The 18,190-nt window shown below is 35.5% G+C and overlaps 1 protein-coding gene across 1 annotated transcript in view; it reads right to left on the reverse strand.

Moving 5' to 3' along the window:
• LOC145255629 (SUMO-activating enzyme subunit 1-like) overlaps positions 1-16,429 on the reverse strand; it is a 55,067-nt gene extending 38,638 nt beyond the window's left edge. The window contains exon 1 of the mRNA XM_080114156.1: positions 16,271-16,429. Within this exon, the coding sequence (XP_079970282.1) occupies positions 16,271-16,356 (86 nt within the window). The 5' untranslated portion in view covers positions 16,357-16,429. The remainder of the gene's footprint in view (positions 1-16,270) is intronic.
• Between the last annotated feature and the right edge of the window lie 1,761 nt (positions 16,430-18,190).

Consider the following 18,190-nt stretch of genomic DNA (forward strand, 5'->3'; position numbering starts at 1 on the left):
CTTATTACTTTCTTACAATGGTTGCTGGCAGTCCTGAAAACGGCTTTAGTTTCCATACATCTATTACGTTTGAAGCAGTGGAAAAAGTGATTTCTGTGCGCAATGGCAGCAGCACATTCTGGAGAGAACCATGGCTGGCTGTTAGGTTTTTCCTCACTTAAAAAAAATCAAAACCAATGAATCAATTCATGTGAACTTTGGAATATAACGTCTTTGTTCTGTGCCGAGTACGAACATCATAAAGACTTTAAAAAATAATTTTTTTTTTTTTTTATAAATGTAATTCTAAATAAGCATTAAAGTATCATATTTTTTACCCCCATCTCTAAACAAGGAGATAATGGTTGGAGCTAAAAGATAAGTTACATTTTTGTTAGATTTCGTAGCCTAATTTCTCTTTCCTGCAACCTTTTGCTCACAGAAGAGATGTTGCGAGTCTGTCTCTGCTTTATCTTTATTTTCATGGCAAGTGCTCGTCTGAGCTCCAATCTATGGTTCCCCCCCACCTCGCCAAACTTCCACAAGAAACACTCATCTAGCTGAAACACTATCAGTAATTCCCCCCCACTCTTTATCTGTGCCTGAATCTAAACGTAGATTCCATGAACAAAGTTTCTTTCTTAGAACTGCACGCCTGTGGAACTGTCTTCCGTTTGCCTGCTTTCCAGCTGACTACAACAGGGTTGTCTTCAAGTCCAACGTAAAAAAGTCCTTGATGAGCCATTCCACTTAAGTTAACAAATTTACCGGATTTCCATTACTAACAATTACTATATTGTCTAATTGGCTACTGTACAGTCTTTAACTCTTATCCTCGAGTGGTCTCTATGCCTTGATAAGTGGTGATGCCTATGTTAAAAAAAAAAAAAAAAAAGAAAGCTCGGTCAAAGTGCGCTATAGAGTACCAACTAAAGACTTAGAAGTTTATTTCTATGAAGTATTCGGGTTTGTTTTGAACATATATTACATTTAAAATTGTCATGGACAAGTAGTTTTTATGATATTAAGATCTTTAATATCTTAAGCATTGTTTTCACTGGTCACCATGTTTGTTCATGCAGACACACATCCAATTATATATATATATATATATACATACATACATACATACACACAAATAGCGTCCAAATCGAGGATTGTCAAGAACTGATTCGTTCTTATAGTCGAAGATGTGTTGCTGTCACGGAGAGCAAGAGTTAATTTACTAAATATGGATTGTACATGTATTACTATTGTTTTTTGGTTGTTTACATTGTTTTTCTCAATTTTGTCCCTTACTTTTGGACGTTCCTATTTTGAAAATAAATAATTGTTATAATTCTTTTTTTCTATCCTTTGCAAATTATTCAAATTTTAGTATGTTATTATGGATGATAAAATTTCAGCTTTTCACAGTTGTTATTTCTAACAAATATTAGATTTTAAAATTTTATCCCTTAGTTTTGGACACAACTGTAGTGTATATGTATATATTCTTCTTGCTCGTCCGTCGGAATCGACGATGACCAAGGTATCAATCAATTCGGCGTCAGGGGTTTGTGGGTCCTGAGATGGCTGATGAGGCCAATCCGTGCTCGGCAGACTCTTATGTATATATATATATATATATATACACACGTTAATGTAGACATTGGTTACCTCCCTTGCTTCAGTTACATGGCTACCTCCCTTGCTTGTGGTGATATAAAATAGGAGTCGGCCATCTTGGTTTGGTCAGTTCGTTCGTACAGTTTAGACAGACTACAAGTGTCTCAACAAATGGTAGCAGAGATATCCCTCTGTGTGCGACAAAACGAAAAAAAAAAAAAAAAAAAAAAAAAATTTTTTTTTTTTTGTACAGCTTGTCTGTAGCACTAGACAGATCGGATATCGGATATGGCAACTTCGAACAAACAACCTCCATTGTTGGAGGGGGAGGACGTTTACGAGAACTGGAAACAAGACGTTGAAATGTGGTCGTTGTTCACGGATCTTTCTGAGGAAAAAAAAGGGCCAGCAGTGTTTTTGACGCTACCACCGAATATTAGAGAATGTGTCCGTGAATTGCCAACAAGTGACATCGGCGGACGAGATGGCTTGAAGATCTTAATAAAGAAACTGGATGACATATATTTAAAGGATGAACACACGCGCGCTTACATGACTTTTAAGGAATTTTACACTTATAAAAGATCGTCAGGTACCAGTATAAATGACTTTCTTGTTCGTTATGAGTTTTTGTACCAAAGATTAAAAAAATTCTACATTATTCTACCGGAAGGAGTGCAAGCTTTTCTTGTTTTGAACGCGGTTAACATATCGGAAGAGAACGAAAAATTAGCGCGGACAACGTGTTCTGTTTTGACGTATCAAAACATGAAGGAATCGATAAAGAAAGTATTTGGTGACATTTATCGTGATGAAAATGTACCGGCAGTGAAATCAGAGCCCGAAATCGTCAACTATAATTATTCTAAACCGGGTAACAACAAAAGGCGTTTTCGTCGAGGACAATCTAATCCATGTGACCGAAGTGGAAACGTGTTGTTGTGTTACAAATGTCAGTCTCCGAACCATCTAATTAGAGAGTGTCCTAGAAATACGCCAGGTTTACGGAAGCGACAGAACAAATACACATTACGTTGTTCATTCAAGAAAATATTTATTTGAACAGTACAAATGAAAAAATCTCAAATCTTGTAAAGGAAACATTTGGAATGGCAGTCTTGGATTCTGCTTGTACTCGCACACTGGCTGGCGAAGTGTGGCTTGATGTTTATCAAGATCTATATGTATCTTCCATATCTCCAATAGAAATAAGCCAGGGAGGATACTGAGGAAAAATGATGAACTGAATGAAGAAGAAAAGCATGAGTTGAAGAGACTTGCAGGTCAGATGATGTGGGTTTCAACTCAAACACGCCCTGATATAGCTTTTGATGTGTGTAAAATGAGCAACACTGGAAAGCATCCCAAAGTAAAAGCCTTATTTGAGGCGAATAAAGCCTTATCAAAATTGAAATCCAAGAAGGGTTCTATAACATTTCCAAAATTGGGAAAGCCCTCAGATTTACACATTTTGTGTTATACTGATGCCTCTTATGCCAGTCTGGAAGACGGATCTTCACAGGGTGGTTTTGTTGTCTTTATTGGAGGAAGTACTGACAAAATGGCCCCCATGTGTTGGGCGTCAAAGAAATTGGACAGAGTGACAAAAAGCCCATTGGCCTCAGAGACTCTTGCTCTGAATGAGGGAGCTGATGCTGGTGTTTTGACTGCGGTTATGATACAAGAGGTATTTCAGTTATCTAAATTGCCAGACGTTCTCTGCAAGACAGATAATGCATCACTTGTGGAGACATTGAATTCCAACAATCTGGTAAGCGATCGACGATTGAGAATAGATGTAGCAAGGCTGAAGGAAATGAAGAGTAGAGGAGAGATACAGATAGAATGGATCAAGGGTTGTGATCAGGTCTCTGATTGTTTGACCAAGGCAGGAGCTTCGTCTGAGCTTCTAAGGGACTTGTTAAATCAGAAATAAATTATTCACTTGAGGACAGCAGCAATGTTAATGTAGACATTGGTTACCTCCCTTGCTTCAGTTACATGGTTACCTCCCTTGCTTGTGGTGATATAAAATAGGAGTCGGCCATCTTGGTTTGGTCAGTTCGTTCGTACAGTTTAGACAGACTACAAGTGTCTCAACAACACACACTACAGTAGCATGAACATGTGCATATATATATATATATAATTGGATGTGTGCCAGCATCAACTAACATGGTGACCAGTGAAAACAATGCAGAAGATATTAAAGATCTTAATCGCACAGGCGGGATGAGATCGGGTCCACATGCTTTTGAGGCGAAGGAACTGACCCATTAAATTATTGTACTGTTAGCCTCCTCCCGCTTTTCACCAAAATATTTGTGTCCATAATTAACCAAGCTCTAGTCCATCACCTTACAGTTGCTAAACTTCTGACCAACCAAACATATGGAGTTAGGCAAGCCCGGTCTACAGCAGATATCCTTACTGTAATATCTGAACATATATACCATATATTGGGAAAGCAGTAGCCCTAGGTATATCTAAGGCTTTTACAGGGTTTGGTATAATGGTCTTAGGAAAATCGGATCATACGGTATGACTGGACGAATACTTAACATAATTTTTTTTTTTTTTTACAAAGGCATCACCACGTTATCAAGGCCCAGAGGCCACTCAAGGATAAGGGTTAAAGAGTGTACAGTAGAAGTTGGTCAATATAGTAATCATTAGTAATGAAAATTTGGTAAATTTAATAACTTATATGGAACGGCTCATCAAGAACTTATTTACCTTAGACTTGAACACAACCATATTGTAGTCAGCCGGAAAGCAGGAAAACGGAAGACAATTCCACAGGCGTGCAGTTCTAAGAAAGAAGCTTTGTTCATGGAATCTATGTTTAGGTTTAGGCACAGATAAAGAGTGGGGGAAATTATTGATAGTGTTTACAGCTAGACGAGTGTTTCTTGTGAAAGTTTGGCGAGGGGGGACCATTGAAGCTCAGTTGAACACTTTCCATGAAAATAACGATACATCAGAGACAAACTCGCAACATCTCTTCTGTGAGATAGAGGTTGTAAGGAGGAGAAAAGGACATCTCCTACGAGGCTACGAAGTCTATTTTGAACTCTATCAAGGCAGGACAAGTCCTTTCTAGCAGCTCCTGCCCAGATGTGGCAACAGTATTCCATCCTTGGACGTACCTGGCTCTTATATAGATAGAGAATAGCATCAGCAGTGAGATATCTACTGGATCGATAGAAAGATCCCACCATTTTTCCAGCGGCCTTGGCAACAGATTTGATATACGTGTTCCATTTAAGATCAGGAGTAATGGTCAAGCCCAGAAGCTTGTCAAAACTTGAGGCCTCCTGAAGACGAGAGCCATTCATTTCAATTGATGACAAATGTGGATTAAAATGTTGATGATGTAAAGAGAGAAGCTTGGTTTTAGATGCATTAAAAGTAACCAGCCACTCCTTTCCCCATTGTACTACATGCTCAAGATCAGAGGAGAGAGAATTGGAGAGTACTTGCTCGTTTACTGTCTTAGATGTGGTACCATAAATGGTAGTGTCGTCAGCATAAATGTCTACAAATGATGTAAGGATATGATTTGGAAGATCATTAATGTAGATCAGGAAAAGAGTTGGGCCCAGGATGGATCCCTGAGGGACACCGGCATTAATACTGTGAGCTTCTGATTTTTGCCCCTCAACTACTACTCTTATGAACCTATCAGAAAGAAATGATTTAATAATTGAGAAGACTTTTCCAGCTATACCATAGCTAGCGATCTTATGAAGTAAACCTTTATGCCATACCCTATCAAAGGCTTTAGATATGTCAAGAGCAATTGCCCTAGAAAGATTGCCACCGTCGAGAGATTTGCTAATCCTATGCGATATAACTGTAAGGACATCTGCTGTAGATCTAGCAGAACGGAAACCATATTGAGTGTCACTAAGAAGGTTATTTTTGTTGAGATGTTTGATTACTTCTGTATTTAACACAGATTCTAGCAACTTACTCATGACGCACAGGAGACTTATTGGCCTGTACTGAGAGGGGGATGAGCGATCACCTGAATTCTTAAATACAGGGCATACTGATGAGATTTTCCAGGGAGATGGGAAACTATTCTCCTTAAGACAACGTTTAAACAGTTTTGTAAGTATGGGCGCTAGTTCAGGTTGAAGTTTTTTGAGTACTATAATTGAGTACTATACCATCAGGGCCAGTTGCTTTACTGGAATCAAGGTTTTTGATTAGCTTGGCAACATCACGTACAGATATACGTATATCACATAGCGTGTTTTCTGATACAGGAGGAAATATTGGGGGTTGGCGGTCTTGGTCGCAAAGGGTAGAATTAGCTGCAAAGTTCTTGACAAAGAGTTTGGCTTTGTCTGATGCTGACGAGATTACCTCAGGTCCATTGATAATAGTTGGGATGGAGCACACGCTTCTGTTCAGGATTCTGTTTGCTATTTGCCAAAACTGGTGGGAACCAAGCCGCTGCTCAGCTACTTTGGACTTAACAGATTGAGCATACAACTCTCTTGCGTTCCTTATTACTTTCTTACAATGGTTGCTGGCAGTCCTGAAAACGGCTTTAGTTTCCATACATCTATTACGTTTGAAGCAGTGGAAAAAGTGATTTCTGTGCGCAATGGCAGCAGCACATTCTGGAGAGAACCATGGCTGGCTGTTAGGTTTTTGCTGAAACTTTTTAGAGGGTATGAAATGGTCAATACCTACAATTAACCATTCAGTTAGGTCTAATACTATAGAGGACACATCCTTTTTAAACATGGAATGCAGAGGTAGATCAGATATAAATGTACGGAAGCTATCCCAGTCAGCCTTAGTGTATCGATATACTGTACGATGAAGTGGTACGTCTGGGGACTTATTACATTTCATTTTTATCTTAATTGATACAACAGAGTGGTCGGAAGATCCAAGAGGCGACAGAACAGAAACTGAACATAGTTCAGGGCAAGTTGTGAGAAAAAGGTCTAGTAGGCTCGCATACTGGCCGTCATTATCTGGCACACGGGTAGGTTCCTGAACAATCTGAGTGAGGTCATAGGCAATGGAGAAATCATGACAGAACCTCCCCTCATCATCGGTCTTGTTTGAGTGGGTCAACCATTCGACGTTGTGAACATTGAAGTCTCCACATACGTGGATGTTAGCTGAAGGATAAGTAGAAAGGACTTGGTCAATTTTCTCAGATATGCTTTGAAAGATAGTAACTCCGCTGTTGTGGGGGCGATAGAGAGTAAATATAAATGCAGTAGTGTGAGCTAAAGCAACCCGGAAGCACATATAGGGTAAGTTAGGATCTTCCCTGGAGATGTCCCTCCCACATGGAAAGCTATCTTTAATATAGGCACATATTCCATGCCCATGGCGATCTTGGGGGTCAGATTTAGAAGTTAAGTTAGAGTATCCTGTAATTGCAAACTCATCTAGGGAAATAGCCTGTCCAATGCCAGTTTCACTTAAAAATAAAAGGTCTGGTTTAGTCTCCTGTAATTGGGTTTCAACCTCTGGAAGGTTAGAACGTAGACCCCTGATGTTGGAGAAGGAGACATGGTAGTAGGGGTCTACGTTGGAAGTTGGAGAACCGGGTTTAATCGTGTATTTTTTCTTGAAACTTGTCATGATGAAATTTTGGAATTTGTGGACTAGGTCGACAGATTTACTTAGAGCAGGACAGAGAGGGGAAACTAAGAGAGAAAAAGAAACGAAGAATTTTTTTTTTTTTTTTTGTACCACATGATAAGGTAAAGCCGTAACAATTACCCACTAGTATGGCATCGAGAGGCCCCACCAGAAGCTACTGCATGGTCCAGATTCCATTCACCAAATGGCAATACAGCAGCCCCAGTACTTTGCACCTGCTGATAGGACAGCCTCCTTAGTGGTTAATCCAAGGTTCGGGTCCCTGACTATCAGGCGGATAACGTCAGCCCAGACAAAACGTTTACCTCCAGCACCCTTACTAGTGACATGGCTACAAGGATAGACATAGAAACAGAAAATTTCCACCAACTCTGCCAACTGTTCGCGCAAAAATACTGCCAACCTAGAAAACAGCTTTTTCTTCTCCCTTTGTCAGAAAAATCACTCATTTAAAAAATGAGGACTGAGGGACAAATAAGAAGAAGCGAGAGTAACAGGAGCTGCCGATAACGCATCCACAATGCGTTTTCTACTCTCCATTAAAAAAAAAAAAATAAATAAATAAATAAATAAATAAAAAATAACTATTAAGTATTGTACTTAAAAGTCCAACGGTCCTGTTTAAGGGAAAGTATGGTGATAGATTCCCCTCCCACGAACTAAAAATGAGTACAATTAGGTAATCTATTTTTGCAATCAACTCGGTAGATAAATAAACATTTATGGACGAGAGAAAAAAAAAAAAAAAAAAGCTAGCATTTAATACAACAGAAATACATAAATTAAATACTGAAATAAAATGTAGTTATTAATATTTGAATCTTAAAATAAAAAGTGCGAATTAGTAGAGAAAAAAATCACTTATCACAACAACGCATTCCGTCTCCAAAACTCACATAATTAAATCCTTCTTGAGTAAGCGTAGAACCGGCCGTCGTCAGGAGAAGACCGTTTTTGTTGAGTAAGAGAAGAATCCAGATGGTCCTCGATGATCGTACATCTAAACAAGATGATATAAATGCGAGTGTATCTCAGGTGTCTCTCCTTGGGTCTTTATTATTTCTAATATTCATAAACGACCTCCTTGATAAAAATTTTCCTTGGAGATGGTTATATTTGCTGATGACACGATGCTCTATAACAGGCATGAAGGAAAAACAAATTAACACATATCTAAGGAAATGGCAGAAACACTAGAGGAAGACCTCCAATCTGTGGTTGAATGGGAGACAAAAATGGATGGTCACATTCAATGCTGCCAAAACTAAGCTTGTTTTCTTTAATAATTACAAGAAACTTTCTCAACTACCAAAAGCTATGGCTAAAGACATTACCTGAAAGTACTTCTTTTAAACTCTTCAGCTTAACGTTCACAGGGAACATGAATTGGAACAGATATATTGAGAGTATTGCCAGAGCCGCTGGGAGGAAGATGAGCTCTCTCTTCAGTGCCAGAAAGTTACTTACGCCTGAAAGTATCCTGTACCTCTACAAGGCCATCATTTGCCCATGCATGGAGTACTGTTGTCATATTTGGGCTGGTGCATCCACTACTAGTCTCTCGCTCCTGGACAGGATTCAAAAGAGAGTTGCCAACCTGATAGATCTTGAACTGTCATCTAGGCTTCAGCCTCTGTCCCATCGACAAAATGTTGCATATTTCTGTCTGTTCTACAAGTATTTTAATGGTGTATGCTCCAACGAACTACAAGCACCTGCACCCACTCAATATAGATCTTGCTGCTCAACTCCCTACATGGCACCATTAGGTGTATCAGAATTTTTGTAGGAATTTTTGACACCCCCTAACACGAAACTGCGAATAAAATATTAAAAAAAATTGTAATTTCTCTTTCAAAAGTGGGTTGTTTGTTTTCTTTATGGATTATACTTCCAAAATAAACTATTAAAGTTGTATAAAAAGTAATAGACATTTTTTTTATTTTTTTAAAAACAGTAATGAAATTAATTGCATTTTACGAGTTCAGTATTTTTCAATTTTTAAACTTTAAAAATCTATCAAAATTTTCTATTGATTCTATTTTCATGGTCAATGTGAAATTTTATACTCTTTCCAATAAACCGAATATAATATTTTAGACAAACGTTTTTTTTTTTAATTCACGCCCGCCCCCCCCCATTTTCAAGTGTCTATTAAAAAGTAAATAATTAATTTACTCACCAAAGTTTTATATCACAAATTGAAGATAAAAGATCAATAAATAATATATTCAAATTTAAAACAAAAAAAGTAGTGTTTTTTTTTTAGAAATTTACCTGTAAAGTCTGAAGTTTAAAACCTTTTTTAAAAAAAACGCGTTGAAACCTTGGTTCTTGCTCCTTTAATTGAAAAAAAAATTAGGGCTTGAATTACATTTTTCGAATAGTTATAAGCTTGGAAAGACAGGGGTGGAATTATTCAATATTTTTCACGAAATTTCTAACACACCTATAGCATGCAACGGGTTTGTGTTACTATACACAGATTCGAAAAAGTTGTCAAAAAACAAATATATAATAAATAAATGTTATCAAAGGCAAGATAAATTACTTTTCTACCAAACTGGATATAATTTTTGTGTTTTTATTCAATTTAACATGTTTATTCAGCTCGAAAAGCATACAGTGTTTACCGATGGAAAATTCAAAATGGCGGCCGACTCTCTCTTTAACACGGTAAGTTCGGAAAAAGGTGTAATAATAAACTAGACAAAATACTGTTAGAAATTCGCTCAATATATGTTACCGTGACATAACTTGACATATATTCGGTGGTTTTTTTCAAAGTATTTTGTCTAGTTTATTATTTATAACACCTTTTCTCGAACTTACCGTGTTAAAGAGAGTCGGCCGCCATTTTGAATTTTCCAATACATCGGTAAACACTGTATGCTTTTCGAGCTGAATAAACATGTTAAATTGAATAAAAATACGAAAATTATATCCAGTTTGGTAGAAAAGTAATTTATCTTGCCTTTGATAACATTTATTTGTTATATATTTGTTTTTTGACAACTTTTTCGAATCTGTGTGTACAGTAATACAAACCCGCAAAATACTGTTAGAAACCCATCGAATATATGTCCGCCTATGTCACGGTAACATATATCGAGTGAGTTTCTAACAGTATTTTGTATAATTATTTAGTTTGAACTCATTTTCCCAAACTTAGCGTATTCAACAGCGAGCATGCCGCCATTTTTCTTTTTTAAATATATCGATAAACACTGATTTTCGAAAGATTCTACGTTTTAAAGGAGTAAAACCACTAGGTGTATCAGAATTTTTGTAGGAATTTTTGACACCCCTAACACGAAACTGCGAATAAAATATAAAAAACTCGTAATTTCTCTTTTAAAAGTAGGTTGTTTATTTTCTTTATGGATTATACTTCCAAAATAAACTATTAAAGTTGTTTTAAAAGTAATAGAAATATTTTTTTTTTTTTTTAAACAGTAATGAATTTTCCGAACTCAATATTTTTCAATTTTTAAACTTTAAAAATCTATCAAAATTTTTCTATTGATTCTATTTTTACGATATTTTCAGGGTCAATGTGAAATTTTATGCTCTTTCCAATAAACCGAATATAATATTTTAGACAAACGTTTTTTTTTTTTTAATTCACGCCCCCCCCCCATTTTCAAGTGTCTATTAAAAAGTAAATAATTAATTTACTCACCAAAGTGTTATATATCACAAATTGAAGAAAAAAGGTCAATAAATAATATATTCAAATTTTAAAAAAAAAGTAGTGCTTTTTAGAAATTTGTCTGTAAAGTTCGAAGTTTAAAACCTTTTTTTTTTTAAACCACGTTTTTTTTTTGTTTTTTTTTGTTTTTTTAATGAAACCTTGGTCCTTGCTCTTTTAATTGAAAAAAAAATTAGGGCTTGAATTACATTTTTCGAGGAGTTATATTGGAAAGATGGGGTGGAATTATTCACTAATTTTCACGAAATTTCTGACACACCTATAAAACCACTAAAACTTTTGCAGATAGAGGAGTAACTTTAACATTTGCTATATATTTGCCTTTTGACCACTTTTTCAGGTCTCTGTATGGGTTTGTATTACTGTACACATAGATTAGAAAAAGTTGTCAAAAAAACAAATATATAACAAATAAATGTTATCAAAGGCAAGATAAGTTACTTTTCTACCTAACTGGATATATTTTTTGTGTTTTTATTCAGTGTAACATGTTTATTCAGCTCGAAAAACATGCAGTGTTTACCGATGTATTGGAAAATTCAAAATGGCGCCCGACTCTCTCTCGGAGAGGGTAAGTTTGGGAAAAGGTATCATAAATAATAAACTAGACAAAATACTGTTAGAAATTCGCTCAATATATGTTACCTTGACATATATTCGGTTGTTTTTAATAGTATTTTGTCTAGTTTATTATTTATAACATCTTTTCCCACACTTACCGTGTTAAAGAGAGAATAAGACGCCATCTTGAACGTTCCAATACATCGGTAAACACTGTATGGTTTTCGAGCTGAATAAACATGTTACATCGAATAAAAACACAAAAAATATATCCATTTTGGTAGAAAAGTAACTTATCTTGCCTTTGAGAACATTTGTTATATATTAGTTTTTTGACAACTTTTTCGAATCTATGTGTACAGCAATACAAACCCCTAAATTGACTTTTTTCGTTTAAAAATTAAATTATTTCGGTTTTGTTAATAAAATTTTAGGTACTTGATGAGGAGTGCGGACCCTACGCAAACGTTTGGGTATTTTTTTTTTTTTTTTTTTTTTTAGTTTACCGACCCCTCGGCATTCACCTTTAATTTGTCGACTTTTAAAGGTTTTCGGGTACGTTGAGGGTAAAATCCATTGAAAGCGGTCGGTGGTTCTATGAGAAAATAAAGCTGTGTATGCATTATAAATGTTTCTTTTCTGTGTCTTACGTTATACATTAGTACATTAGGGGTCATTTCGAGTTAAAAGTTTATTTACTGCACTCATCTGGACTAAAGAAAATCATGATTTAAATGTGTATGTCTCGTCTAAATAACTAACGGACGGGTGATCAAAAAGTCAGATCGAGCATACCGGAAAACGAAATGAGATCAAATGAGGTCTCATTTCGTTAGTCTCATTTCGTTTTGCGGTACGCGGTACGCTCGATCTGATTTTTTGATCACCCGTCTTGTCGGCCATATTGGATATTCATCGTTAGTTATTTAGACGACACATTTAAATCATGATTTTCTCTAGTCCAGATGAGTGCAGTAAATAAACTTTTGGTAATGGTGTAGATTGGCCTTCCTTTGTTTACAAAGCCATTCGACGGAAGTGACGTCAGACATATTTTTATCTACGGATGGCCAAAACCGTATAGAATGAACCTTTTTTTTTTATTATTATATATAAGTTTTATTTAAACTTAATGGACTGTTTTTTTGTTTTGGTATTTTTTTAGTTTACCGATACCTCGGCAATCACCTCTAATTTGTCGACTTTTGGAGGTTTTCGGCTTCGGGGTAATCTCCAAAAATACCGTTAGGGCTTACAACATGGCCGCCAGAAGAGTCACGTGATCCGGTTGATCCAAAACATAAATCGTGCAAATGGAAAACGCAGCCTTGAAGGCAAACTTTGACAAACAATCACAATTTGTTTGTATTTAATTTTTTGTTGATATAATGTTGTTATAAAAATAGGCAATCTTTGAGAAACAATCTTAGGTTGTTTTTAGTTAAAACAGTGTTTATAAAAAGTATTTTATTCAGAACAAACAAGTGGTCGACTAGGTGTATCAGAATTTTAGGCAGAATTTTTGACACCCCCAACAAAAAACTGCGAATAAAATATATAAAACTCGTAATTTCTGTTTTTAAAGTGGGTTGTCAATTTTCTTTATGAAATATACTTCCAAAATAAACTATTACAGTCGTTTAAAACATAATAGAAGTATTATTTTTTATTTTTTAAAAACAATGTTTACAAAATGTCTACGCACGTTCGTTTAAATATAAACTGTTTTTTTTTTTTTACATCATATTTTTATAACATTACATCTTAAAAAAAATGAACACCTTGTTTTAAATACCATTTTTATGAAAAACTCTGAATAAAATATTTTTTATAAACACTGTTTTAAAAAACAAACAAACTGTGATTGTTTCTCAACAAAAAATTAAATGACCGTTCTAAATAAATTATTTATTATTATGATATTGAAAAACTGTTTTTGTACTTAATTATTATGCTTGTTTGTCAAAGTTTGCTTTAAATTTGCGTTTTCCGGTTTCGTAATACGGCGATTCATGTTTTGGATCAACCGGGGATCACGTGACTCTTCTGGCGGCCATGTTGTAAGCCCTAACGGTATTTTTGGAGATTACCGTTTTCGGATACGCTGAGAACGAATATGGCATTTATTTTTTGCGCAAATGCGCAGTTATCTATATTTGAAGACCTTCAGTATCCAACGTGGTCACTATTGTTTTTGCTGGCAGCCATCTTGTTTCCCATTTAGGAAAAAACGTCAAAAACAGCCAAACGGAGCCAAAATATGGCCCCCAAAACATTTTTCGGCTTCAATACCGAAATGAGACCCCCACCCCCACCCTTCCGGATATTTTTCCGCTTCCCGATATAAAAACGGACAATTTTTTTTCTCACTTTCTTGATTACATTAATTTTTTCACTAAAATGCGCGCACGCGCGTAGTTACTTGACGTTTCACAAGGTGCATGAATACATGGCGGACATTTTAAATGACAAGAAATATTTTCCATAAAACAAAGTTTTCACTTCATTTAATAGTAAAAATATTGCTGTCAGTAAGTTTTCACGAGCTGTTTACAAAAGCATATTTTATGTTTTTCGTACTTTTTTTAGGGGGGGGGGTATTCAAATATAGAATTTGTGTACTTTAACAGGTGCTTCTGCTGTTTAACTAACCGTTTTTCCATAGAGGGGCGGGGGCAGGTGTGTTGTGACTTACTGACAATATTTTTACTCTCAAATGAAGTGAAAACTTTATTTTATGAAAAATATTTCTTGTCATTTAAAATATCCGCCATGTATTCATGCACCTTGTGAAACGTCAAGTGACTACGCGCGTGCGCGTATTTTAGTAAGAAAGTGAAAAAATTAATGTAATCAAGAAAGTGAAAAAAAGACTGTCCGTTTTTATATCGGGAAGCGGAAAAATATCTGGAAGGGTGGGGGCTGGGGGTCTCATTTCGGTATTGAAGCCGAAAAATGTTTTTTTTTTGGGGGGGGGCATGTTTTGGCTCCGTTTGGCTGTTTTGGGCGTTTTTTCCTAAATGGGAAACAAGATGGCCACCAGCAAAAAACAATAGTGACCACGTTGGATACTGAAGGTCTTCAAATATGGATAACGGCGCATTTGCGCAAAAAATAATTGCGATATTCGTTCTCAGCGTATCCGAAAACCTCATAAGTCGACAAATTAGAGGTGATTGCCGAGGTGTCGGTAAACTAAAAAAAATACCGAAAAAACACCGTCTTTTTTTTTTTTTTTTTTAATAAAACTTTAATTTTAAAATTTCGATGTTTGAAAAACAGTCCATAATATATATTTCATTATAAAAGATCTATTTTTGTTTGATAAAAAGAAAAACAGTTAATAAATACAAAAAAAAACAAAAAAAAAAACAGTCCATTAAGTTCAAATAAAGACTGTTTATTAAATAAAACTTATATAAAAAAAAGGGTTCATTCTATACGGCCATCCGTAGATAAAAATATGTCTGACGTCACTTCCGTCAAATGATTTTGTAAACAAAGGAAGACCAATCTACACCATTACCAAACTTTTAACTCGAAATGACCCCTAATGTACAACATAAAACACAGAAAAGAAACATTTATAATGCGTACACAGCTTTATTTTCTCATAGAACTACCGACCGCTTTCAATGGATTTTACCACGTTGAGAACGAATATCGCATTCATTTTTTTTTGCACAATCAAGTAGTTATCCATATTTGAAGATCTTCAGTATCCAACGTAATCACTATTTTTTTTGTTAGCAAAACGCCAAAAAGAGCCAGAATAGTGATTACGTTGGATACTGAATGTGGATTCGTTGGATACTGAATATGGATAACTACTTGTTTGCGTAAAAACTGAATGCGATATTCGTTCTCAACGTACCCGAAGTCGACAAATTAAAGGTGAATGCCGAAGGGTCGGTAATACCCAAACGTTTGCGTAGGGTCCACACAAGTACCAAATTTTATTTTTATATATAAAAAAAATCTTTCGATTTTTTATATATATAAAAAGTACGTTTGTTGAACGTTATTCTTGCAATTACTTTCGTTTTTAGGAGTACAATTTAAACAATAAAAAAACTTAAAAAAAGATTAAAACGGAACGAAATTTAAATTTCCGTTCCATTTTTACAACAACTGTAAAACAGAGCATTCTCCGCAAGTTTTACAGTTTAGATGAACAGGGGCAGACAACCCTAATGCACGTGAAACTTAAAATAATCACCGATTATCTCCCCTATATTACATATTTTTCGAACCGAATAAACATTTTACATTAAAAAAAAAGACACTAAAAACTTATCCAGTTAGGTGGGAAAATAACTTACCTTACCTTTGATAACATTTATTTTTTGACAAGTTTTTCGTACGTCTGTGGATTGTAAACTCCCCCCCCCCCTATTTATGTTATATCTTAGCGGCTGATTTACGAAACAATTACTTCCTGTTTGAGTCGCTCTTTGTCTCATCATTCGAGTAATTTTTTTTGTTTGTTTATGAATGGAAAAAAAAAATAATGGTATTTAAGAAGTGGAAATTTTGCGTAATTTATTTTAAAAGCAACAAAAATTCCATCAAAGTTTCTATAAACTGTAAAAAAAAAAAAATTCTTTTTAAATATCGTGTATTTCTTTTGTTAAGTCGGATTCGAACGAACGTTTTCGCCATGTGCACACGCGGAAGACAAGAAGTCGATTTATCAAAGGAAATACATTTGCCGCGTTTCCTATCTGAGTAATTTCAACACAAACAACATATCAAATGTACTTTACTCACCGCTTTTGGGCATCCAGCCCCCATAATCGTATTTGCCGATCATAAAGAGCAGCTTCGTCCTCAGTAATATTTTGTTGTTCCACCATTTTTTTTTTTTTTTTTTTTTTTTCAAATCCAATTCAGAATCGTTTTGATTGGTTAAAATCAAATGTTGCCAATTTAGCGGTTTTCTCGCTAGATCTGGAGATTTCGTTTGCAAATTATATGGTAAAATTTTGATTTATAGCGATTAGCGTGTTATTTTTTTTTTTTTTTTTTTCGAGAAAATCTGGAGATATTTGATACCCACACACCCGCAATTTTAGATTAAAAAAATAAAGAAAAGCGCTTGAAAATAATTTAAAACGTAAACTAAACTAATTCAGTTAGATAGAAAAGTAGCATTTGATAACGATTATTTATTGATTATTTGTTTTATATTTTTTTCAACATTTTTTTTTTCCGTTTACTATTCTTAAAACTTGCCATTAAAATTAAATCGATTTTTCCAAGTACATTTTAGGGGGGGGGAGCGTTCCAGTTTATAGTTTAAAATAGGATATAAGCACTCCCCTTAATTTAAAAGTATTTTTTCACATGGTAAAATGTAGAAAAGTTAATAGTCGGAAACTGTAAAAAAAGAAAAAAAAAGCAACAACAGCAAAAACTTATATCAAACGCAGTAGAATTTACTTATCTACCGACCTGTAGACTTTTAATGTGCTAAAACTATTTTTTTCTAATTTCAAAATATGTTCTTTGTAGGAGATTGGTCGATATCCACCAATGCTTGGTTTCACAGTCATGGTGCGAGCATAGGTAAACATCTCCCGCCCCTTAACAAAAAAATAAAATAAAAGGTGTCAGTAATTAGCAATATGAAGACCAGCTTCAACATTTAATATAGAAATTTATTGAAGAAAACATCACTTTTTGATATGTGTGCATTTGTGCTCTCCCATCGCACATGTAGCAGACCAAGGCATAATACCCTAGCTCGCCACAAGAAAATAATGAAACGAATGGAATTGAAGGAAACAAAGACTCGATTGATGGATAAGATAAACGTCGTTTATTTGCTGTTGAAAGAAATGAACGTTTTAGTTATAACATGTGTTCATGTCCATGCGAGTGTAACCAATGTTCGTTGCGGGGTTGGTGTTGTAGAAGGATAGGAAATGTGTGTTCATCTCACTATCGTTTGTTCGTGCGTGGGAAGAGAAATAAGTGTTGTAGTGGAAATGAGAATGCTAGTCCAGCGTGTAGACAAAGAAGAGGATATGAGAGTTGTCATCAGTTAGTAGTCAGCTACGCGAAGGTGTTCTCAGGCACCAGTAGTAGAAAGAGAGAGAAAGAGTGTAGGTACTGTCTGTTGGCTTGTACCCCATACATAGTCGCAGGGGATGTGAACGCACACGAGTGTGCGCATCCCGAAAGGTAGGCGGCTGGTTAGCCCAACCTCTCTAGTCGAGAGTTGGTCCTAAAGAGGGTTAGAAACAGCTTGTCTCTTTATTTTATACTCGTTTCCGGTGGTGTTTTGCGCATGTGTATATTTCCCCAGAAAGCGGAAGTGACATCTTCCATGTGTGCACGTGTGTGAGTACATATGTGTGGGTTAGCGTGTGTGTATATACCGTGAATATGTGTACATGTGTGGACGTGGGCGCGTATGTTTGTGTGCGCGTATGTATATGACATAGCTTGAAATGTGAATGTGTGTTTTTGTGTGAGACTTGAAAAAGGCTCGTACACACAGGAAAAAACATGTTAGCATTTGATTTTGATTTTGGAATTAAATGAGAGAGTTTTTCTGAACTTGAGGAAATAATGTCCTTTAAAGAAATATGAGCAAAAAGGAATGAAACTTCTTCCTAGAATAATCAGGTCCAATTAAATCCTTTCCATGTAAATATGTCTGAGACGATTGTCCAAGTAGTAATT

Source organism: Euprymna scolopes, chromosome 31 (genome assembly GCF_053919585.1).
Source record: "Euprymna scolopes isolate OS-2025 chromosome 31, ASM5391958v1, whole genome shotgun sequence".
In the NCBI taxonomy this organism is placed as follows: Eukaryota; Metazoa; Mollusca; class Cephalopoda; order Sepiida; family Sepiolidae; genus Euprymna; species Euprymna scolopes.